Source organism: Varroa destructor, unplaced genomic scaffold, assembly GCF_002443255.2.
Source record: "Varroa destructor unplaced genomic scaffold, Vdes_3.0 BEIS01000002.1, whole genome shotgun sequence".
NCBI classification, from domain to species: domain Eukaryota; kingdom Metazoa; phylum Arthropoda; class Arachnida; order Mesostigmata; family Varroidae; genus Varroa; species Varroa destructor.
Genome location: NW_019211455.1, coordinates 41,745,189 through 41,769,728, shown reverse-complemented (window position 1 = coordinate 41,769,728; position 24,540 = coordinate 41,745,189). Strand labels below are relative to the sequence as shown.

The following is a 24,540-nucleotide window of genomic DNA, read 5'->3' as shown; positions in this document are numbered from 1 at the left end:
ATATATGTTAACAAGTGCAATTACCGAATAAAGCGAGCACTCTAAGACTGTTATAACAACAATAAATTGCGTTATTATTTTTCTTTGTTTTGAGTTTTTTTTGTCTAGCAAAATGTTTTTCTTTCATCGTCGGCTCTATAGCTTTTTTTTAAAATATTTGTGCGTTACGTTGTCTGATATTGTTAGGTTTGAGACCCTGGCACAGTGTCGCTTCGATAATTTTCGTTAATGTTTCTTTAAGTAGCGAGAAACAAATATTGAAGTATGCTTTATTCGAAGCTCTGCCGTTACGGCGAATGACTTCATTTTAAGTGTTTTGAAAGTATCTTCACATGCCGCTGATTAAATTCGAATTACCGATAAAATCAGACAACCTTCAACCGTCTAAGGAAAGCATTTAAATACTATTTCATGGAACACGAAAGACAAGCTTTTTGACGCGAGTATATATATAATAAATATATATATATATATATATATAACCCGTCGTGGGTCATGTTAGTCTGACCCACTAAGTAAGTCGCAGTGACATACCAACCCTAGCTTATCCAAAATGTTTCTCTCCAACTTCCATGTCACTCAGTCAAATAACTCCGTTGTGGTCAAAATGTTTCAATTCCGTTACGCTACCTGTTTGTGGTTTTCGTATGTATAATCATTCGTCTTATTTCTCAGAATCTTTTATTTCAGTTTCAGTATTTTAAACTACGGTTAACAAAGGCAGCATTTGGTCCAGAAGGCTTCAAGAAACGAGCTCAAGAAAAACATATCTAATTGTTGAAATTATTTTCTACTACGCAGTGTTTGGCTGCATCTTTGTTTTCTTTCTCTGTCCTCTGTCGTGTTGCATAAATATTCGGATGTTACGGGGACTCCAGAGGAGTATGACCTGAACGTTTTAATGAAAAACTATTATTCGAAATGTTTTTGTGAGATATCCAGTCGAAGGTACACCGCTGGCGTATAACACAATCTATCTAGATACTTAACATGAACACAGAAGTGTCGATATTAATTACAAATATACTAATCTACATTGGAATCGAAATCAATTATTATACAAGTTAAAACTATAGATTGTTATTCAGGAATTGCTCGCTAAGCTCTAAGAAGAACCAACATATCCTTGATCGCTGTGCAAACGACTATATGATACGTCACATAAAACAACCCATCCAATGATATTAAGCGAAACAAATGGAGCCCATTACACTTGTCTGAAATATAATGAAGTGCTTATCGTTGACAGAGTCTGCTACAAGTTGCATAAGGCGCAAATAACGAATGCACAAAAAACCCGTTAACATTATATTTGATAAAGTATGCGAATAAATATACAATGGTTATAAACAGCTATTTATAATTTTGAATTATGACTGCTGCAACACGTTGAGCTTTAACATGTGGTATATGTATTATATTAAATGATCGAAGACGTTAAATAATAAAGACGCTAATAGGAAGCTAAACTCAATTGGGCTATAATTTTTGTTTGTAGCAAAAATCGTGTACGAGCACAGACAGTTGTACATCGACTAGATTAGATTTGTCTCTACATAAGTAATCTTGTACAATCCCAGCTCTTGAATAAAGCAGAAGGAATACGGGTTTGGTGAGTTCCCAGATTTCACACTAGGTACCGTTAGCCGCCGAGTAACACCCAAGTAAAAAAAAAGTGAACTACTTTGGCACTTGCAATAGTTTAGTGGTAACGCCCAAATGTGCTTAACGTAGGGACACATGAGATTGCCCAGGTTCAAATCTGGGCAGAGATAAACTTCTTTCGAGCTAGAGCCGCTGCTTGGCAAAAATCAGCTTTGTCTAAATGAACGTTAACTAACAAACTATTGCATTTTACGGATTCCAATAGTAACTTCACCAGAACCATAGGGGCCGTGTTAAAAATAAGCAAAGAATCGAAGGACGTTCTTACATTTCAGCCTGTTTTGAACCGGCCACTAACCTCTAGTCAACGGGTTAAAAGTCGTTTATTACGATTTTAATCAGAAATACAAACGAGAAAATATTTTATGGATGATTAATTATTTATTCAATGAAGGCATACAATCATAAGGTTTCGTTGTGGTTGAAAGCAAAAAGGAATTTTTTTTTTATTACTAAAATTAATAACCTGACAAGGTCGATATACCTAAGTAAGTTATTCAGTTTATGTATGAAAAACATTAAAATATTATATAGATAAATATTTTAGAAAGCATTAGTGTGAAATTTGCTATATAAATATCGAAATTTATTTGTTGAATAAAAAAGGTTTATAATCATCCAATGTACTTCTTTCATTAATATTGTGACTTTATCAACATTATTGGTGTTGTTCATTTTACAATGAACAACGCCTTTATAACACTACCAATAAAGAGACGTACCCACACAATCAACCGTACGTTGTTGGAAAACTTGGTAATTTGAATAGATCTAATAACTGTGATGCCCCCACCAGGCAACTCAGATCTGTCAAGATCCAAGGATCCAACATTCGATCATGACTATGGTCAATTGGTGTACACTGTTTCATCGCATATCCTGTTTTACCTTTCTCTAAGATGTTAATTCGGCTATAACGTATTTGAGCATTTTCTATAATAATTATCAGCTGCACTTTATTTTCAAGATCTGGATTTTCAAGTACGCTTTAATGTTCTCAGCATTTCAACACAAAATGAGTTGGATGGCCCAAACCACTGTGAGATTCACATGCAATTTTGTGTAGTAGGTTTATATCAGACGCATAGAGCAGGTTTTAGTTGATAAGCTAAGCAAACACCTTAGAGGGATTTGTCAATTGGCGCTGCCGTTTTCTTCAAAAATACCAAACTACACCTTTATTTAATTCGAAAACTTAGGTTCATTCACAAATATTTTATTCTGCCCACCGAAAAATGCTTACCTTTGATTTATAGCTATGTGATATTCTTACAAATATTGCGGCTTATTTGAATATCCATATTTATAAAAGCCAGTAACAGGTGTTTTTAAAAAGTCTTCATTTTGATACCAACCGCATTGCTACCTATTAATCCCACCAATGCCGTCATACATATGAGCTAAATTAAAAACTTTTTACATATTGCAGATATAATTATCATCGCCTGTCTTCCTGTTTTGTGCTATTTCTCTGATACTCTAAAGATTGCATACGTAAAACCAAATCATAAAAGTTAACTTCACAATGTTTGTACTTTACACACGTGCCAAATCAACCAGGCAGAAAATTAATGCATCAGCGGCCAGCTTTTTGCGAACCCTGAATTCTCACTGCATTTCGCCTGTCAGTTGTCTCATACAAGAGAAACATATGCCTTCGTTCGAAAAGCATCAGTTATGCCCATAAGCTTAAGTACCTCTTATAGACAACAGTAGTATAGACCACCATTGTCTCTAGTAATCAATGATAGGCTTTAAAAACAGTTGTTTTCATCGATAATAAGACATCAAACGTTGGCTGTGAAAGGACTATGGTTCTGAGACAAGGGTATTTCAAGACAGCAAATCTATATTACCCATTAACGTAAATTTGTTGTCTTCTGTCTATAGCCTGATCGTCGATAACGCTTCCTCAACGTTGTATGTGCCCGCCGTTTCAATTTTAACCTACAATTATTGTTCTGTTCACATGGCAGTCATACTTTGCACGGAGCTTTCGACCTTAAATCCGGCACCGACTAAAAGAGTGCAATTAAGTGTTTTGTTGACAATAGAGATTTTCGATTTTCCCTCTAGCTATAATATACTCTGCCTTGCATCTTCACGCGCCTTCTCTAAAAGTTCCTTTGCTCCCTTTTGCAGTAGCTTTTGAGCAAGGTTAGCACCGAGGGCAACCGCTTCGTTCACTTCCGAGGCACAAAGTCCTGGACATAAAATGCCTACATGCATTTCTTGCTGACGACTGAAATCAACCGAATAAATCCTTAGAGCCATCGAAGTGCGTTAAGAATTTTAAAAGACGAGATTTGAAACGTTTAACAAGATATTATATATGGTGTTCAATAGAAATCTATAAAGATTAATTCCAAATACTAGCTTTATTGGGCTCGGTAACTGTATCATGAATGTATTGTATTGAAACTAATTAAAATTAAGTTCAAAAGCTTACGATTGAGCGGTGCCGAACGCTACGTTTTTATGATATTTCAAGTGTTAATTAGACTTCAGATGCGTAACCAGATAATACAAGTTTATTAAACATTAGCACAAAAAATACTATGCTTTTAATTGCTAGTAGAATATGTTAAATTCGATAGAAAACGACTGCTGTTGCTTTCTAACTTAGTACATATGGCTAAGGTTAGGCCTTACATCTGACTGCAGATTGTTAAGGTAACTTTGCTCTCCTCAACGATTGACTCCTCACCAGCAAATGCAAATACTCCACCCTTGAGACTCAAAATTCTGGATTCACTCAGGGCGGAGCTCACTCCCAAGGGGACACTGCATCCGCCTTCAAGTGTCATCATAAAGTTGCGCTCAGCCAAACACCTGAAAACAGCCGTCAACAGAGCTGTATAGTTTAAAAAGATGTTAACGATTTTTAACATTCGTTGCTAATACACTTGCATTTAAAGCTGCATTTTCTTCTTTACTTACCACCAAATCCAAAAACAACCACAGATGTAGCAAACTATAATAGTTTCTCTAGCACAGGTTTTTACTTATCAGTATTTATGTGTCTGTAGTTGTAAATGTAAGTTTTAGTTCACGAAACCTATGCAAAACTTTATAGCTGCGAACTACTGTTCCCTATAGCCGTTTTTGGCTTAAACAAGAAATAATACTAAAAGCAATCTGTGTTTGGAGTAAACTGATATGTAATATATACTAATAATAATCATCACCATTATGTTGAATAAAAACATAACGCTCAAACCTAAGCGCAGTCATCCGATTATTGAGAGCCTGGACCACGCTTTGGGTAACGTCGTCATTACGACGGATTTCGACAGCTAGGGCGCCCTGGCCAACAGCATAAAGGCACAACTCCGATGGCAATATGCACGAGATACGATCAGCCATATTTAGCCGACGAAGACCTGAGACAGCAAGCACCAACGCGTCATATTGCTGCCGTAGGAAACGTAACAGTTGTGTAACGAAATTAGTTAAACCAATGCATTTGAAATTTTGAAGTAACTCCTAGAGCATTGTGAAAAAAACACTAAGTTTTTCCTGATTTAAACGATTTCATAAAATAAGTTCCAAGATAAATTTAAGTTACTTTATGATTAAGCCAAGTTTTACAGTTAGGGGTAGAGGGTAGGATGAATTAAAGAAGCAAGCCTGACCTTCTGTGCGAACAAAAATTCTATGTGGACCGTGTTTGGCGATAATTGTAAGTCGCATATAACTCCATAGACGAAATCGTGTTGGGCTAGTAGTAGTGTTGGGTAAAATTTTACCTTTTTATTGTCCAGTTTATCTAGCCTCGTGTTAAGGTTTCCCCGAACCGAAACAAAATCTAGATGTTTGTATTTTCGTCTCAGCTGAGCAATGCGCCTCAGTGAAGATGTTCCTATTTTGGCCTGAGATAATACAACAAACGAGGTGAAATTGCATTTAATTTGTTCTTATAACTAAGAATCGTATTTAAAATCAGTTATACCGTCCGTATTAACGGCTTCTCATATTATAGGAAGGAAAACCTCTACCAATAAGGATAATAATAACGTTAAAATAGAACCAATAGCAATAATTTTCCTGTTTGTTTACCTATTACTAGTGTGACATGATAATGATATCGACAGCAACAGCAGCCACAACATACCCCTGCCTTGAGTTTAGCTAAACTTGTCAGACTGCTTCCTATCGGAAATACCACGGCATCGGACGGGTCCTCACGTTCAAGGATTGCCCCTGAAGCATACGACGAATTTAGAATCGTGTAGAGTCAATTAGTAACAGTACCTTTACAATATTGGTATATACAGCTATTGTAATGCTTTTGTATATCTCTCTATGTATCTCTAATGTATATTTATGCTCGCCTACTAGCCTTCAAATGCACTTATGACGTTTTTTCCATTTTTCATTTGCTCTTTTGAAATGGAATTATTACTAAACTACGGAATTAATACAAAATTATAAATTTTGGCATCAACTTAACTATTACTTATCTGCGTGATTCCAACTTTTTAAATATTTAGCGAAGTACGTGTTATTTACTTACAAAACACCTTCAGTAAAATCTCCTATATACTAACCAATGCAAAGATTTTCGGGCAATTTCGTAGGGACGTCCTTGAGAGAATGAACAGCCAAATCAACTGTTCCCTCAATTAATGCCTCTTCCAGCTCAGTTGTAAACAGCGATTTGTCTCCTACAAATTGCACGACACGTCGGCAACGCACAAAGCAAAGAAAACAATGCTTATATATCTGTATAAATAGCCCAATTGTAATATTTATACCTAAAAAAACACCCGAATATCGTCAAAAAGTCGAAACTGCTCTATTAACGACGCCAACGAATCTGCCTGGCCATTTCGATCAATCACAAACCCAATTATTAACCTCTATCAGATAGAATTCGAACACTTGAAATGCGTACATCCGAAAAAAAGTTGGCCCAATGAAACTGATATATAATACAATACATATGACAGCTTTGCAAAGTGAACCGAAATTATTCCAATGAAATGAAAACGGTGAATAATAAAATCAGCCCTATTTGCTCGTTCCCGTAACTTCGACCTTCCGTTAAAACACGTGTTTATTCATCTTGTGTGGTTACCCATACGGAGCACAGAATGGTGAAGGTTAACGTCGCGAAACCCATACAAGAGCCTTGTTTTATTTATTAATATAGTACAAACCTAATACGTGTATGTATCGATTCCCGTGTGACCGCATGTCGCAGTAAAGGCTTCTACATCACCACGTAACAATAAAGTCTTATTTAAAGGAGTTGTCGCTGAGCTTCGGTGTATCTCTACCTTTAGGAACATGACATTTGGCTTGAACCTTTATTGGCCCTTCATGTAATTTTGAAATCTCATTAACACGAACAAGGTATAAGTCGAAATGAGCGAATTCGTGCGTAGTTTTGTTGCTTGGCACATAAAAATCACGAGACAAAGTGTCTTGGTATTGAACGGCTTTTTTTTTGTTTCGCGGATTCATTACGCAACGCTTCCAAACTATTGTGGTTGAAGCAGCGCGGCTTGCTTCGAAGAGACACCTTGAACATCTTGCAGGCGATACAGGTGGTATAGTGTGGAAGACAAACTCACTCATAAACACGAATCTGATGTCATAGTCAGTTGTACGATGCCGGCGGAAACTGGAACAGGATTAATTATGATTTTGTATTTGCTTAAACAGATATAAACAAACCTGTAGTAGAATTCCTGGATATTTCGGTCTTACCTGTACGCAGATGTTAAACCTGAGTAAAAATTATCTAAAATAGACTTTTATAGAATATAGCAACTGATGTTAATACAGTTATATAAGGAATATGTGTGTTGTAAAACAGCACGATTTCAAGATTTGATTACAGACTGTTCAATTTATATGATATGTGTCGAATCCGACGGTATTTTCGTTCTTGTATAGTGGCTATTGTTACTGCGACTGCTATTATGATTATTTATTTCTTTTTAATCTCTTTCGTCGTATACACTTCCGTAAAACCTTTGTAACTCCGTTGATTATTAAGTACCACTGAATATTAGGTCTTAAAATTTTTTAGATACGAATGTGAAGCTTGACCTTCTTGCCGTATCAACGTCATCATAAGTTTTGAATTGAAGTTGCTGTCCAATATCCTAGCGTGAGAACTTTCCATGCCAACTTTTGAAAAAAACCTCTATTCGTTATTATGTGAAAACAAGGAAGATTCCCCGTATTTACACCCCCACGGAAAAAACGGAAAGAACGCAGTCGAACACCTAATAATTTATGTAGTCCCATGGAGAACTCCACACCCGTCCCCCAATAATTGAAATATTTATTAAATTAAAGAGTGTCTAAAACAATAGAACGTAACAACTATACAGGTTACTCTAAATAAATATTTAATTTGAGATTTCAAACAATCCAACGTTTTTCACTCGATTCCTTAGCCATATAGACTGGTACTCAGTTTCAATCTGTCGTTTTAATAAAATATTAGAGCAGACAGCCCGCTTGTATCTATCTGTTTCACAGACGCAAAGCCCTAGTGGTTTCATATTTACCTATTGATCTTATTGTGTAAGAGTCATCGTGTGAAAAAAGATGACAGCATTACGTGGTGACGGACACAGCTACCCCAAGTATATGCACTTGTTCCCCAAGCAAAATGCTCCCTTTGGTTGCACACAGAGCCGTGGTGTTCTAAATTGATATAGGTAGGAAATCTCCTTTGCAGATGAAATATCAAGAACTACCGAACAGTTTCGGCTGCCAACATTTTGCCGAAGCGCTAATAGAGAAAAGAAAGCCAGAGTTATGCGGATTTACGTTCTATATACATAGCTTGAACATGCACAACAAGGGAACTAAATCTACCGTCGACAAATGGCAATCCAAACGTGCAAACAGTATGTCCGTTAAAAACCACGTAAGCTTCGTACAGCCTGAAATACAGACAAGCATCTCGTCTTATTGAAGTCCTCAGAAGCAATTTACAAAGACATGAAGCTGATTCAACTTCTGCAATTTGTGCTGTGAACTAAATGAGGCGGTCGAATATGACTCCGAGATCGCTAAAAACTGATGCCATGTTTAACCATTTCAGAAAGTGAGCTTCTGGAAGCCTCTGCTACTGTTTTTAGTAAACTTAGGGATAGGTGCCTTCACTGTAGTAATGTTACACCATTCATCCACAAAGCTAACAGCCTTTTGCAACTGCCATTTACTACTCCCGAGGAGTCATTCATAGATGCTGTACGTTTTATACATGACGTCAACTCGTCGCATATCCAGATCCCTATCCGAAAAATCCTTAGCTACAGTACTGGCAGTATCGGAAGTAAAACTTGAAATATTTAGGTTTAGACTACGATATTGCACCTACACTGTGTACGGTAATGACGCTAAGGCTGACCCATGGGGTCTGAGGTGTAAGACCCAGCATCAGAAAACATGTTTTCAACACTGCTAGTAAACCTGCTGTCAGTCAAGCAGTTGAACCAATCCGCACGTTGAAAACCTACCGTTAACGCATTCATCTTCTGACGTACAGTTGTATGATCTACATGGACAAAAATGCGCGACGAGTTGAAGCTAGCAACATGCAAGGGCACTCTGCCATTGCGGAGTTCGTATTATTCAAACAAGCTTATGACACGGTATGAGAAACCGCATGTAACTACATCGACAGAATAACAACTTGAACAGAAGTTTAGAGTTAGTGCTCTTTGCTACTTTTTACTTCAGCTATGATTCATAATCGACACATATCTTAATGACCATTAAATCAAAATAAAGGCGCGCAAAGGTGAAGCAGGCATGTAATAACTTACCCATTTTTGGCAGGGCCATGTTGAGGTTCTTATCACCCTTGGTCGTCATTCCAACGATTTCGAATTCATTTTCCGGGAACAGAGTCTTTAGTTGTTCTTTAACGGAATTCGCTTGTACCATGGCCAATGCAGATTCGCGAGTACCGATCTTAAATAAAATACCTTTTTTTGTCATTTTACTTTGAAATTTAGCAGAATTTGGCCGGTCAAGAGAAAAAAATTTGTCTGTCACTTGAAGAGCTGTGGAGAGGCGGCACGGCGCAGAACATGGAGAATTAGTGCAGATCACAGCGGAGAATTGGCTGGCAGACACTTGACCTAAACCAACAATGATATGTAGATATATCACGTAAAGCTGGTTAGAATTTATGTTTATCTGGCAAAGCAGTTGACAGAGCTAAATAAGAGAGCATATAAGATCACCTGAAAACGAATAGCTGAAACTGAAAATGTTCAGTAAACGCAAAAGTTCGATTTTACATCGATTGAGCCTAATTTCAGGTTAAATGAACCTGAGCGTCCATTAGCTTGAACTTAATGACAATCTAACTGACTGTGTTTTACATATAATTGCCTTGGATGAGATAATTATTTTTTCATTTTCAGAAGATATTAAAATCAACAGTGAGGACTATGTACGAAAGCAAAAGGTGGAAAAGTTATCGTCTACCCGATCAGATCCAATGCACGTAAATTACCAACGATACGCTTCGGATATAGGTGATTTTGCCTGTAATATTCTACTGAATTTGGTAAGTTGTAACCTCAGACGATTTCAAAAGCGTTGACAACACTCAGTTACTAGTCGGAGAACATTTGCTCAAGATCTTTAAGCTTCGTCCACTTCGTAAACGATGTGCAACAAGAAAGGCCAGCTATGAAAAAGACGATTTCCACGTTCAAAGTTTAAGAAAATGAGCTAAGTATTAGAGCTAGAATTCTATTGCCACAGTATAAGTCTAGAGCAATTTTTTCGAGTGATATTTTTCTCAGTTACGCGACATTCCAAAATTCGCGAAAATACACATTTTCACGCGCGATCATCATGATCATACGTATACTAACGTTGCGAAAGTTCAGAAAAATGAGCGGTGCCCTTTAGAACAAAGATCCTAGCCCCAAATTTCAGACAACAGTCCTGTTGACCTTAGCCTCGCTGGCACAGGACTATGTGAGCCCGGATGAGCAAAAAATCGTACAGTAGAGAATGTAAATTGAGAAGCTCATCATTTCGTGCAAATAAATTAGTCATTCAACCAAATCATACAAACAATTATAATCATTCACTGCAAAATTAAACAATTCAAATATTAAGTTCCCTCTTGCACAAGTCCACATTAAATTCGGCTGCGGATTATGAAGCCGGCTTGTGGATGGCCCAGGTACCGGCACAACCGCTAGTTGCATCTTGCTTGATAGGAGAGCAGCCTGTTAATAATTAGTTGTAGTTACATATGGTTCTATGAATGAAGGTGAATAATTCTGGAGTCGTAAATTTGATCTACAATCATACTCGTTCGCAACACGTTAAAAATATTGCAATTGTAAAGTGAACGTTTCCCAAGCGAAGCATTATGCCAATAAAGCAACCACCACATAATGACACACTGTTGACAACAAAAACATGTGCAGTAATTATAATACTTTTATTTACATTACCATATGCATCCATATACGCATTTCAACAAAGCTGATTTGCACATTGAGGCTACTAGCTCTTTTAATTTTTACGTTAGGATTAGCATCGACGGCGCCCGAAGTTAATACATGCTTGAGATGCAGTGACCTATATTGCCTTATCTCATCCTGCCCCATACGACGCCCAGCGTAATCAATATAACTCAATCAAATAAATTTCTTTCAGTTTACCTTCAAAACTGCAGTCTTTGGACAGGTGGAACTGAGGTGTCCCCAAGATAGCTTTGTAGATGGCGTTTTTGCCTGCTAATCCTAGAAGAAGCACATTGTGGCCTGGGTTCGAAGGCGGGCATAGACACTCTTGCCACACTGGGAACCAGCATCGTTTCTTGTATAATACATATATATTGTACAAATGTAAGTCGCCATTATCAAACTGTTAAAAAACGTTTACCCGAAGTTGTATGAATACATATATCCTTGGAAACGGTCTAATTTATATTGGCCGGAATTTTATTTTCAAGGTAGGAGCCTTCTTCTAAAAACTAAACAAAACACATGACGTACACGCGAAATCTTACAGCTGTTAACTTTGTAGCTATAATTAATGCAGCAGTGGTGTAAATCACTTGTCATTATTGGAATTATTGTAGGCATCCTGTCGTCGGTGTAAGGCGAAGCAATATTGATGCATTCGAGTACTGACGTAGACGGATATGTAATGACCAAATATACCGTGTCCTGTTTACTAGTGCATCGTGATTTGCACTGGTAGCAGGCAATATATCAATATTTAATTAATTTGTTCACAGGAAGTCAATTTTCTGTTTATTAGCAACGCTATGTAGTGACCGTACGACGGTACATAGTTACCGGTAGCAGTGAATAGCACATATCCACACATGACATTAAAGGTCGACCGAGATCGCAGCGTTGTTACATTGAAAATGCTTTGGCTCTATCGACCTAACTGGCTTACTGCCGACGTTGCAGTTATTCACTAGTCGATTATACTATTCTCTATTGTTATTGTATATTTTGGCATGTATAGAGATATATCCAAGTTAGACATACAAATCATAGTTCGTACACACTGATATCAATACGTTCCCATTACGCAGTGCATACTGCATCATACCGTTAAAGCAGCTGGCAACTTTTCCAATATAAAAATGCTTTCTAATTATGACTGAATTGAAAAGAATGTGCGAATGCAAAACAACACCTAGTCAAACATACACTGTCCACGTAAATTGCACGCTTGACTGTAACGATATCAGACGGACTTCCTCCAAAATGTGAATACCGTTTTGTTTAAACCTTGACAGAAAATCTGCTTGTGATTATTATCAAGGACATTCTTCAGTTACATCTACGGATCTACAACGTCTATCCGAAAAGACACAGCATTATCTTTATGGTTGAACTATCGCTATATAGTACAACCACTGTAACATCTGCACGTAAAGACTCTGTTAAACAATACATATCCACCTACTAGTAAGTTACCTTGAGTTACCTTTAGTCGTCAATATCCACAAAAGGCCATAAACAATCTTGTCGTTAAATGGCGCAAGGTATGCCCTCAGTAACTGATCGAGACGCGCAAACTAGTCTGGGGAAAATTTTCTGACGCTATTTCGGTATGCCGATATACTATATGGAAATAATTAGTGTTGCGAAGGCGAGTTAGCTTTATCAGTGGTACCATCGTTTCCATGCCAACTACGGTTAATTCTCGTCTTCTCTGTACCAGCAGCATGAAAACGTTTTCCGAAGCAGGAAGAAATGTTCGATGCAACTTTTTTAAGGGCACGCATAATGGAAACTTCTTTCCACTATAATCAAATTTTAAAGACAATTATCTGTGCATATTATAGATTTTCCTTCACTGATTTTGCGATGATTCGACCATATCTGTCCCTTATTTAAATGAAAGTCATCCTCAACCCTATATCAGTTAGCCGAGAACCATACGCGCTCTAAAAGATCAATAATCATGCTACTATATAATTTCGTTCTCTGCAAACTTTTTCAATTTTTTTCTTGACAACAGAAAAACAAATTCTCAACCTTAAAGGTGATGTCGATTGACATTCACGCGCACATTAACAACAGCGCCAACAAGTCCAACATCTTGTTCGCTCTGCCACAATCTCGGCCAATACCGCCACAGCTGTCGATGGACTAGCTGCCCCACTCGAAATCACCGATTCTAAATGAACAGACTACTCTGTACCATATACATATACGTACGGGGAGGACAGACAAGTCATTGTATGTGCGAAACGCCCGCGCCTCAGTAGACTGCCGTTGCTCCACTCACGATCCTCTACGAGGCTCGCGCTTGACGGGCAGCTGCGTGCCGTGCCATTCCTATTCACACAGTTCACTCAGTCCGTACTATTTTGGAGTCCACGTGAGTGGTCGATGACGAAAACGATAAAAACCTAGATACAAACCAAAAACAACCGACTGCATTTCTGTGTCGATGAGAAGCAAGGGAAAGCGCCGATAACATTGTACCACAAACCCAGTACCTATAATATCGAGCGTACCACAGCAACAAGTTCAATTCTGTTTGATGCGGATGTTTGGCGTTTTTTAAATGCAGATTGCATTCAAATACATTCACTAACGTCACAATAAAACAAAAGAACACTTTTTAGTCAGGTATATAGTGGTAGTGGCCCTCTGTGGAGGCAGATTGACTGCTTCTTCAATCGAAAAATCACAACTAGATTGTGGTACGAAATTGTTTGTTGCTGCTGCTGTTGTTGTTGTTGTTGTTGCTGCTGCTGCCGCTATTGTTGTCGTTGTTGCTGCTGTTGTTGTTGTTGTTGTCGTCGTCGTTTCGTCTCACATCCAACGGAAAATTCTGTGGCGGTTGAGTTAATCGGTGGACGACGATTGCGGCGTACGGATTTCTTGTAGTTTCAGCGAAATCGTTCACATTTGACAACTGGATACCCATGTAGAGAAAGAAGGTAGGTTTGACAATGGTTTGACATAGTGGTTTATCGAATGTATAGCCGAACTGTAGCAGGAGACGGTTGAGCATTCTGGCAGTCACTAGTTTCGTATGTCCTCGGTTGACCCTTGCTGCGCTGAGCTCGCTGTCGGTCTATGACAAATACAAATATATGCGTAAACGTGAAAAAAAATTTTTCGTTTGGGAGGTACTTGTGCCACTCATCTACGAGATACGGGTCGTGGCTTACACAGTGATGTGTGATATGCACCCACATTTTCAACATCCAGGTGCTAAATGAAAGGTAACTCACAGCGCTGGTCCACCATCATATCAGAGTTTATAGCTTTTCAGTACCCACTAGAGGTGAACTGTAGATATTTTTGTTTATAAATCGTACATGCATGTGCGTGCTTGTTCGTGATAAATCACTAATTCTTTTTAGAGGCTTGCATCATGCTTTTTAAGGAATCCACACGCGATCTCAATGTGTACATGGGAAATCTTCAGAGCTGACAGTAATTTATGTAGCAGTTCTCGTTATTCAAAAAAAGCTTGCTTCGTGGGGCAATAGAATATTGTGTCTGTGATTAGCGATGCTGTCATGCACATGCTCATTTATTACGCATCATCATCTCCGTAAAATTTTTTTCTATGAGATGAGCATTATTATGGTTAGGTACACCACGCGTCTATGCATATATATATATATTGAATGAAGGTTGAAAAAGTATCGATGCTTTTCGAGCCAAACTGAAACAAATATTTTATTCTAAAAGAATAATACTTGATTAAATATGCACCACTCAGCTACCACTGTATTCGCATCACTATAGAGTGTCAATGGTTTTTCGGCGAAAAATTATAACGAGTGATTTTTAAAGACTTGATTGAAACAAAGTTAACTCCATTAAGAGAATTATGTGGAAGCCAAAGCATGTTATTGTCTGATATTGTAAGATTCGCACCACACGGCTGATGTATTAAAATTTCCCGTTCAAGTTTTCTTAATGTTTGTCGGGATTAAATATGTATGTGGTCTGGCATTGTCATTGTCGAAATCGACGTCTTTTTAGTTTTCGTCTACCTTTTTGATTTCTAATCTTGTTAACTGTTGGCAAAAGAGGCTTAAATCAAGAGTTTTCTTTAAAGATTTTTTTCCAATATCACCAAAAACATAACAGCACGTTCTTTGGCCTCAGTTCGAGCCTTGCCACCAATTATCGGGCATTTTTCTACACCTTGCTGTCACATGTGACATACTTTTCAGCAGACGCTATTAATTGCTTTAAAAATGGCTCCTGATTTCTTTGCGTTTCTATAGAGTTTCGTAGATAAAAATACCGTCGAGTTATTTTTTGTCGTCGTGATTGTGATTGATCAGGTGGCACCCAAACACCAAGCTCCTTTTTGTAGCCAGCTTTTATTAAATTATTTAAAAGTGTTTGATGGTGGTTCCTAGGCAGTGTCATGGAAACTTACAAGAATTTTCTCAACCTCCTTCGTAAGTGGACCACTACGAGCAACATGTTTCACATGGAAATTTCCGAACTGCGAGCAACAGAACCACCTTACGATAACGCATCGTGGCCATAAACAACGTAATGTCTATGGGCCTAGGCAGTATTTGAGCCTTTAGCACAATTAGATTATGAAATAGAGTAAATGTTCAGAGGAACTGCACTTATCTGCAAGACGCTCTACCATGAGTCCGAATGAAGGCATTCCAACAACATGGCACATCTGTCTAAAAATCACACGTAATATTGTCAAATCTGGGCTTTCAGACGATATCAGCAATGACCCCATGCGACTCATGCGATCTGAACTAGGTGATTTTAAAACTATCGAGCTAGATAATTTGACATGAATTCTTCTATTTACATGCTGATGCTACCCAATTAACATTTTCACTTTCCCCTACAGATACCAATACATATGCTCACCTCTACCTTTTCTTTTTTGACCCCCCTAACTTTGTCAATCTAGAAAATTAAGAAATCTATATAAGGGAGTTCACTACCGCCGTGGGTTGCGACTCGTTACCGACACGTATTGGCGGGAAGACATGATGGAACCGTTGCTCTGTATGTAAAAAAAGTATGTATTATTGTTAATCAATTAATGAATATTATTGTGTTAGATTGGCAGCATGTATCTCAGTCACAGTAAATGTAGTCAGCGTCGTGGAGCGGTAATAGGTATCAAAGCTGTGTATGCCCAGATAGCTTATTTCGTTCTAATTAGCGGCCGCGTGATGCATTTGAGTGGACAAGATGAGATGTCCTAAAGCGCAAAAGACTCAAGCGGGCTCCGTTGAGACTTGACCTGTGTGCAGATTGACTTATAGCTAAGATTCGAGAACTCTTTGTTTCTGTCCTGTTTATAGAAGTAAATAAAAACTTGCTCACAAATACAACAACATATGCGCTCAAGTTAAAAACAGAATACAACTATAATTGACGTGATTTAAGTAATTTGTCTATGTTTAAATCTTTGGCCGATGTCGATCAAATAAATGTTTCGAGCTTTACGTCTTGTACTGCCACTAAGCATTACTACCACGTACAAATCGAACTTGTTTGCTATATATTTACTAAATATTATCATCAGAATTTATTTATTCACTATCGATATCACTGTCATTGAACTACTTCGTGTCAGTGAACTACAGCGACCTAATGAATTGCATCTTGTAATTTTTTGACAGAGTCATCATCGATCGAGAATGGTTAAAATTTCAATACCTACGTATTATACGAATCGCTACTTCACAAGCTTAAACTGCTGCCGAATTCCTCCGCTTTTTCAATGCGTATACATTAATACGGTATCACTTCACTTGGAAATCTACGCAAAAAACTACATAAGCTGCGTCCTCTGAAGGCTACTGCTTTTCAACTCGTGACTGACGACAGCTTTACATACGGAGTTTCTTGTGTTGAATTGGCACTTCGTATTTATATTTTTTATATGAGTATGACTCTTTATATCATTTTGCCTTCGGCAATCTGCGAACGTGCGCCATACGCTTCTTGGTCTTACCTGGTACCGGTATAACTTTGGGTCAAGGCTGTAATGCATTCGAATTTTTTGTGTTAAACTCACTGTAGCTAGCTTCCATAGTACCCCATAAACAGTCTATAGCCTTTCTTCTCTCTGTCGTTGTATTCAGAAAGTCGGTCATGGGCGTAAAGGTAAATTGCGCATCAGACCGTCTCACGACAAGTTTTGCAGAGCCGTCGGGCGGAGCTCGCTAAAAATAGAAAAATTAAAATTCCCAGATTGAAATAGAAGATTGGAGTAAAAGATTAAGCTGTAAGGTCTCTGTCGATATGTGTGTAAACAATGTAAACGTAGGCCGGGTGAGACCGAATTACTTAAAAAAAATTATTGAAACAAAACGGATTTGAATGCTGGAAGAGTTTATTGTAAATTACATAATTAAGACTGATTTAGGTTAATGTACACACAACATTTCATAATTAATTAAAAGAAGTGGTCGGCTCTGGTAGCAAAATTATCACCCTGCAGAGATATCACGGCGTGTTCGCATTCGATCAGGCTTCCATTCAGCTTCCGTTATTCAATACCTCGAAATTGTAATGACTCCATTCTGTCTCCTTGCCTCGATTACGTTCGCAGTAGTTTGGTATTTATACGTACTTTGACATGACAGTAGACAAATATGGTCCGCGGTGGGCTTCCCTTCGCTTCGATCGCGAGAGGAGACATGGAAGCCCAGTCACTTCGGTTGAAGCCTTCTCCTTTCCGTTTCGAAGTCAGCATGTTTAGCGGTGCGATGTAGCTAATAGCAATTGTTTTTCATACACAATCTATCTCTGTGCTATATATAATAAGTCCAATAAAACAGCCTGTTAGGATGTATAAGGTGTGTATAGGTTGGTCGTACCCGATCAACTGATGCTGAACTGTGCGAATGGCATTCATATGACTGCTATTCCCTTTATAACTGCAGAGATATAGGCATGCTTTGTCAATTTATGTATTGTGATAAAGTTAAGGCACCTTATGAAAGATGGTACCTTCATACATCGGAATACCTTAGGTCTTGGCCCGAAACATTTTCTAGCGAGGATGTTTGGTATATGATTACGGACAAATAGCTGCAGGATCAGGACAAACGATGCGTTGGCAAACTATCTGGACTGATATAGTAATATTCTCATTAGCAGCGTGCAATGATGTCAAAAAATTAGGGTTGATTCTATGATTGAAGTGCTTTGGTTTACGCGTCGTTGCCGTACATCTCTTAGTCGTGGTTGTCGCATTTATTGAAAATGATAAACACTAATATGATCAAGAAGAGTGCAATCATAAACTTCTAACTATCTAATTTACTTTAATTACTAGTTGACATCAATAATTTTCATTTGCATTAAACTGCATGTTTACAGATATGTCTTACACCACTTATTTCACTTTTTATCTTACTCTTACTTATTGAAACGAACATGGCTATATTCTTCTAGCACGAATAACATCATGCGTAACAACTGTTGAAGCGCGAGTTACAGTGAAAACCACAGAAACTCGATGGTTTAGCAGTTTACTAAAAAACGTCATGTTCTTTTTTTAAATGAGCTACGTTTTGAATGACTCACGCGTATCTTACGGTTCGATTGAAGAGACAAAAACATTTGTTATAGGAGGAGGGCTTACGAACTTAAGAGTACCAGTCTGATCTTCTGAAGTTTCTAAGTTCAAGTGCTCGTTATCGTTCGTTGAGTCGGACAAACGAAAATCTACGTTTTGATTACTAGACATTATATTTCGCACATAGGTCCATTAGTCAAATATTCAATGGTAAAGGAAGCCCAGTTAGATTACTTATGACTTACCATGTGATGCAAAGAAAATGTAATATCGTACAACTCATTTATCGAAAATAGACCTAAGCAGGAACCAGATACTGAACGAAATAATCAATATAACTGAATAATAGTACATTTGTGTTATTCGGCTTTTTGTTTTGTTGCTTGCATGCATTTGTAAATAATTTCCTAATAATCCAGATGCCATCCGTCGCCCACGCGTCGGTTCCGGTAAAAACGCCTTTGCCTTTACGTGGCAAAAGGGTTTTCATGGATACAAAAAGCCCATCGACTTTACTTCGACGTCAACTAGAGTCACTTGGGGCTCGGGTCGAAACGTTCTTTAGCAAGGACATTTGGTGTGTAATTACGGATAAGCAGCTGCGAGACCAGGATAAACGTGGCATTGGCCTGCTTTCCAAGGTGATATCGCAAAATAGCAGTACTTCATCACCAAACCCTGGTGGAAAGGTTCGTTGGAAACGTTCTCTAGCTTTTAATTTTTTATTAGTAAAATGTGATGGCCGCCGCAGTATGTAAGGTAAACGTGCAAGGTATCATTATTCAACAATAGTCCTACTGTTGAGTTCTGGTTAGCCTCAGGATCTGATTTTAGAGCAATCAAAATGACCGGCTCATTGATATTTCAGAGGTCACCGTTTCTCAATAGGACCCAGGCACTGTTACAAGCGGCCCAACGTCGGGAAGTTAAAGAGCGCGGTAACAGGAGTCTCTCCACGACAAAGATCAAGGATGAGGTCCAAAGCGTAGCTCAGGAGTGTCGACAATGGGATATACCGCTTTTGTCGGTTAAGACGGCCCAGAATAGCGTCGCCAAATTGGTAAAAAAATACCACCCCGAGGGCGTTGTGCCATCAACGTCAGAAAAGAAGGTATGTGAAGTAGTATATAAAAAAATGGTGTTAATAGAAAACAAAAAAAATCGTCATATTAATATACAGGGTGAGGTAAACGTTTGAGTGAAAAGTGCAATAATAGAGGCGGAGAAAGTAGTCTTCCCATTGGTAAAGAAAGTAGGCCTCTAGTTGATAGGTAAGCTGCTTTAACGATAATCTTGCTTTTTCGTAGATAAAATATAAATACTTTTTTAATTGTATACTTCAGTCTTTTTTATTGTAGGCCGACTTTTTCCTTCACATTGTATATTACATTGGTACGTTTTCAATATTACTGACATAGTTAAGATCCTGGTTTGCATTGCAGCTCGACTGACTCTTGTGATTAAAGTAATTTCCAATTCACAGCTTCTATTATAACTCACAACAGCTTTTAAGATGTTAGCAAAAGGTGCAGACAAATCTGGGGGGAATTATATAGCATTTTATGGTCCAATTTCCAGGCGTTGACATCGTCGTCTGCTCTCCTTCGGAAAACTGTCAGTGAATCCCATGTAGGAAAGACCACTCGAATAGATTCCGATGATTTCATCAAACTCGAAGACGTACGGCAGCTGCACAAGCCAGTCTATAAGACCTTTTCGGTGGGTGTGAGCTTAAAAGCTTGAGTAGCAATACTTCTAATTTATTTTCTCTCTTAGTTGTAGCTTTAGAAATAATATTAACTTAAATCAAGTCCGTGGTCACGAATCTCTTATCTAAGGAATTGCCAATGCCTCATCTGCTGTAGTCTATTACTTTAAGTCGCTTAAAGTGCCGCTTGAGCGTCTTATATAGAGTGAAATAGAAATCTGTTTGAAAACAACTTATTTGATAATGTGAGGGCTTACACTTATTTTTTGTTGTTTGTTTAAATTCATTCAGCTCTCTTGTTACTTTAATAGATGTAAGTTAAAGAACCTCAAACTGTTTAGTGACATTTGCCCCCCACAATATTCAAAATACAATAAAAATATTACAATATTCAAAGCGCTTACTCGAATACGATGTCTATTGCCTTTGCACTAACTCGAATAGCAATTTTGTGCATTCGTATATCGATTCTGTTCTGATTTTCATACAGAAGAGGCAGACGTGGCCACAAGTGATGATATCGCCGCCGATGTCCGGCCTTGGAGCCACACTAAGCCCTTTTACTCCGGCAGACGAATGTGAGCGTATCGCGCGAAAGCGGAGATTAAAGGAACATACAGATCGTACCGGGGAGAAAAGATTAAGAGAAAATGACGGCGATCGAACGAAATCACACCAAAGACTCGATAGAACCTATCGTAAGTTGCAAAAGCAATGGCGCTGAATTCGACGTGCGGTTTGTTATTAACATACATTTAATTGCTATATGCCAATTGTCTTGACGATCATGCGGGTTAGCTAGGCCATCGGCGATAAACAATAATCATAATGCGTACTTCTACAGCGACTCAAGATTACTCTCGCAAACGAAAAAGCATAGCGGATACGAAACAGAGGTACTGTGAGTTGTGTCAAGAGTACTATGCTTTATTGAGACCCCATTTGGAATCTTCTGGTCATCAGCGGAAATCAGCTGGTGCGGTCATCGAACTTCAAAAGATGCTTGGCGAATTTCAAACTGACATTTTTAAGGTAAGATTGAGTCACTGCCCTTTGTTATGCCTGTACTACAAAATCACTCAATGAAAAAATTTCAAGCGACATACTGTGCGGCTGCCGTTGTGGCTGCGACAAGAAAACTTATAGAAAAAGCTCATTTCAAAGGCTAGTTAGAAATCGAGTTATGGTCGTCTAGACAAGTCTTAGCATTAACAACTTATGTTGTGAGCTTTCGAAAAACCTTTTTTGACAGAGTTTTTTTTGTTTTTTCTTAATTTTCTTTCAACGAAATTAGGACCCACAGCCGTTTCTAATTAAGCTGTCTCTGTTCATTTATTTTTCTCATATATTACGCTTGTGTCGATCCAGGATGCGATACCGGTATCGACAGAGCCGAGCTCCCCGTTATCGTCTGTGTATGCCAATTGCCCGACTACAACCTCAGTACCTGCCGCAGACAACAGAGTAAAAAACTCCGTCGTGGAATTTAACGAAACGACAAGTATAGTCCGTAGTCTTCCCGTTGAAAGTTGATAGTGTTGCAATGCAAACAGCTTATGTAGAAGTGGAGGATATTAGCATATTAGGGAAGATGCTGCTTATTTAGGCGTTCCAGTCAGTCAAAAAATTAGCTGACTGGTAACTCCTCCGCTTAAAGAACAAATCGCAGTCAAAAAACCATGGCACGACCATCAAAACGTTGGATCTTCGAGACGAGGAAGGATCTCGCCAGTTCAATTATTGTTAACAACAATGTGAACTTCTCGCAACGGGTAACCCGATCAGTGCGATTGGTGATAGTCAATAGCGGTCGTATGCATCGAAATACGCTCCATATAAAGTTCGATATGAGAGGCCTAGTCAACTTCGATGCGTCCCTCACGTTCATCAGTTTAGCTACAAACAAGAGTAAATGTACATGAGATAGTTTTGTAAAAAAATATATCATTGCTATATTGGGAGCGAACTACTATGTTTAAAGGCTACAATTTGAGAAATGTAAAGAGTTGGATTTTTTTTTGCGTTGTCGTTCTAGGAATTATATGCATCATTATCATTGTGACTAGCGAAAATTGGGTCGCCGATGGCTAGTCTCTACGAACGAGCTAGCCAATTGTATGGAAATCCAACTTTCTGTTAGTGCGTTCGGAAAGATTCTAAAATGCAATTTATTTTTCATAATTATACGTATTTGTTTATATTTATATATAAATTATTACCATTGCCATTTTTCATGAAGAGCACATTTTTATGTTTCTGTTCTTGAGACAGTGCGCGGATCAGTGGAAAAATTGCGGCGTTTCGGTCGTTCGTTCCGATAAAAAACTTGCAGAGGTGAATTGAAGTTTGAAGCAAAAAGTAGACATGCTTTTCAGTAATCACTTCGTTGAAATGTTCATCTAGGGCGTATTTTAGAGTAGAATCTACGAAGGAAGAGCAAAATTAGTTGTTGGGAAACGGATTTTTCTCTAAACAGAAATTAACTAGGCAGACGAACATCTTAACGAGTCATTCGATGTACATTACTCCTGAATTAATAGTCTCAACATTTACTTTTTTTCAAGGTAATGAGTCCGGTCGTTTTTGTTAGTAAACATTGGCTAGATTTCCTTGTCAGCCTGCGATCGAAACGAATGAACATAGAAACCAGCATTTTAGTTCGTTGGTCTAATGCTGTGATGTGAATATTAACCCTGATGGATGCAATGGCATTACTTTCGATGGGTGGGAACATACGAATATCAACCGCTTTGTTCGTGATAGCTCTTTGGCTTTTCCTCTTTAATGAGAAACATGACTGCGAGTAACTAGAGTAATTTAGCAGTGCACCAAACTTCCGTTCTCCTGCAGGGTTATCCTCATAGTTGATATATTCCACGATATCTTATTATGCTGCCAATCCCTGGAAAAAGTCTTGTTTTGATCCACACAGTACACATTCTTACTTCAAGTGAATGTGCTATCTGTATGTATGTGAACGAGTGAAACAAGACGAAGCTGGACATAAGCGATGATTAGAATCCGTGCAAACGTAGGTTTAGTTATAATAAGATTATTAAGATTAAAAACTTAATGGCTTCATACAGCAAAAGATAGGGTGGCACAGGAGATACTGCTATCGAACAAATGAATTTTCATGGGGCATCATGAAAATCAACTTGAAGTTATTCATAATTTCTGCTGAAACTTTCATCCGAAAACTTAATGCATTGATTTTGTTGATAGAAAAACCATTTTTCTATATAGATTTACAAATTTATTTTGTCTGAGTACCAGCCAGTACCTGGTCGTCAATGTTCGCTACCGATTGAGAATGGAAAAAAAATTTATTCAAATGTTCTACTTTGACAATCTTTCTATGAAAATAACTACAACCAAGAAAAATCTTTTTTTTTTATTAAATAAAAATATGTAGATTATTTTTTACGGAAGCAAAATTGCGACTAGACTGAAAACTATTCTATTGACTTAGACAGCGTCGTAGGGAAAGCGATGATATAAACACGTAGCTTGGAAGCCCATAACACTCAATGATGGGTAATAGCGACACGCAAGCATCAATACGACGCATTGTATTAAAGTGTACATACGAGCAGATATGAGGAAGGAAGAAACCAAAATAAAAATACACAGACAAAAATATGTTTGTTTTTATGTTATACAGTTTAATTTTGTCCAAGGCAATTGCAGTCCAAATAATTTAAGGTATGGCATAGTCGATACACACTTTCCAACTTTGTGTAGGATGCGGGCAATTTCGCACGATTGAGTGTCAGATCTGTCGAACATTTGTCGAATATCTAGTAATGTACAGGGAGCCGTAGCTGAAGCCGCATAAGCCAATGCCAGTCTAAAGCTGAAGTAATACTAATAATGTGACCAACAATATAAATAGAAGATTATCTAAATATAATACGAATAACGGAGTATAATAGAATTTATTGAAGGGAAATGCCTTAATATTGACTTTACTGACCCTCGATAGTATGCTGAAAATCGAAGTATCTTGAAATGAGTTAACTTCTGCCCACTTTTAGTGAGTCGATGTTATTAGATACCTTTCTATTAAATCACTATCCGGTAGGGTTGCCTATATAAATGACCTCGAAATAAATTATTATACAAATAAAGTACGACGGATTAGA

At 38.0% G+C, this 24,540-nt stretch overlaps 2 protein-coding genes across 16 annotated transcripts; one reads left to right on the top strand and one right to left on the bottom strand.

Annotated features, from left to right (window-relative positions):
• Nucleotides 1-2,224: 2,224 nt before the first annotated feature.
• On the bottom strand, nucleotides 2,225-13,523 carry Hmbs (porphobilinogen deaminase-like protein l(3)02640). Of its 10 annotated transcripts, XM_086980916.1 has the most exons (9): nucleotides 9,462-9,594; nucleotides 8,506-8,573; nucleotides 6,828-7,294; nucleotides 6,216-6,332; nucleotides 5,780-5,868; nucleotides 5,415-5,537; nucleotides 4,886-5,079; nucleotides 4,318-4,497; nucleotides 2,225-3,907 (listed from the first exon to the last, which is right to left on the bottom strand). In XM_086980916.1, the coding sequence occupies exons 3-9, from the start codon at nucleotides 6,862-6,864 to the stop codon at nucleotides 3,742-3,744; spliced, it is 906 nt and encodes a 301-aa protein (XP_086837042.1). In that variant the 5' UTR covers nucleotides 6,865-7,294; nucleotides 8,506-8,573; nucleotides 9,462-9,594; the 3' UTR covers nucleotides 2,225-3,741. The 10 variants fall into 10 exon arrangements, with proteins under 10 accessions (XP_086837042.1, XP_022646000.1, XP_022646001.1 ...); XM_022790265.2 differs by lacking the exons at nucleotides 6,828-7,294; nucleotides 8,506-8,573 and adding an exon at nucleotides 13,356-13,518 and having other exon boundaries at nucleotides 9,462-9,779; XM_022790266.2 differs by lacking the exons at nucleotides 6,828-7,294; nucleotides 8,506-8,573 and adding an exon at nucleotides 13,356-13,517 and having other exon boundaries at nucleotides 9,462-9,609.
• A 191-nt stretch (nucleotides 13,524-13,714) lies between these two features.
• chif (DBF4-CDC7 kinase regulatory subunit chiffon) lies at nucleotides 13,715-24,035 on the top strand. 6 transcript variants are annotated; one of them, XM_022790260.2, is made up of 9 exons: nucleotides 13,715-14,086; nucleotides 15,858-15,902; nucleotides 16,060-16,170; nucleotides 19,107-19,376; nucleotides 19,556-19,798; nucleotides 20,266-20,406; nucleotides 20,886-21,093; nucleotides 21,240-21,427; nucleotides 21,764-24,035. In XM_022790260.2, exons 4-9 carry the CDS (start codon nucleotides 19,107-19,109, stop codon nucleotides 21,926-21,928), a joined length of 1,215 nt encoding a protein of 404 aa, XP_022645995.1. In that variant the 5' UTR covers nucleotides 13,715-14,086; nucleotides 15,858-15,902; nucleotides 16,060-16,170; the 3' UTR covers nucleotides 21,929-24,035. The 6 variants fall into 6 exon arrangements, with proteins under 6 accessions (XP_022645995.1, XP_086837028.1, XP_022645994.1 ...); XM_086980902.1 differs by lacking the exon at nucleotides 15,858-15,902 and having other exon boundaries at nucleotides 20,889-21,093; XM_022790259.2 differs by lacking the exon at nucleotides 15,858-15,902.
• Nucleotides 24,036-24,540: the final 505 nt, after the last annotated feature.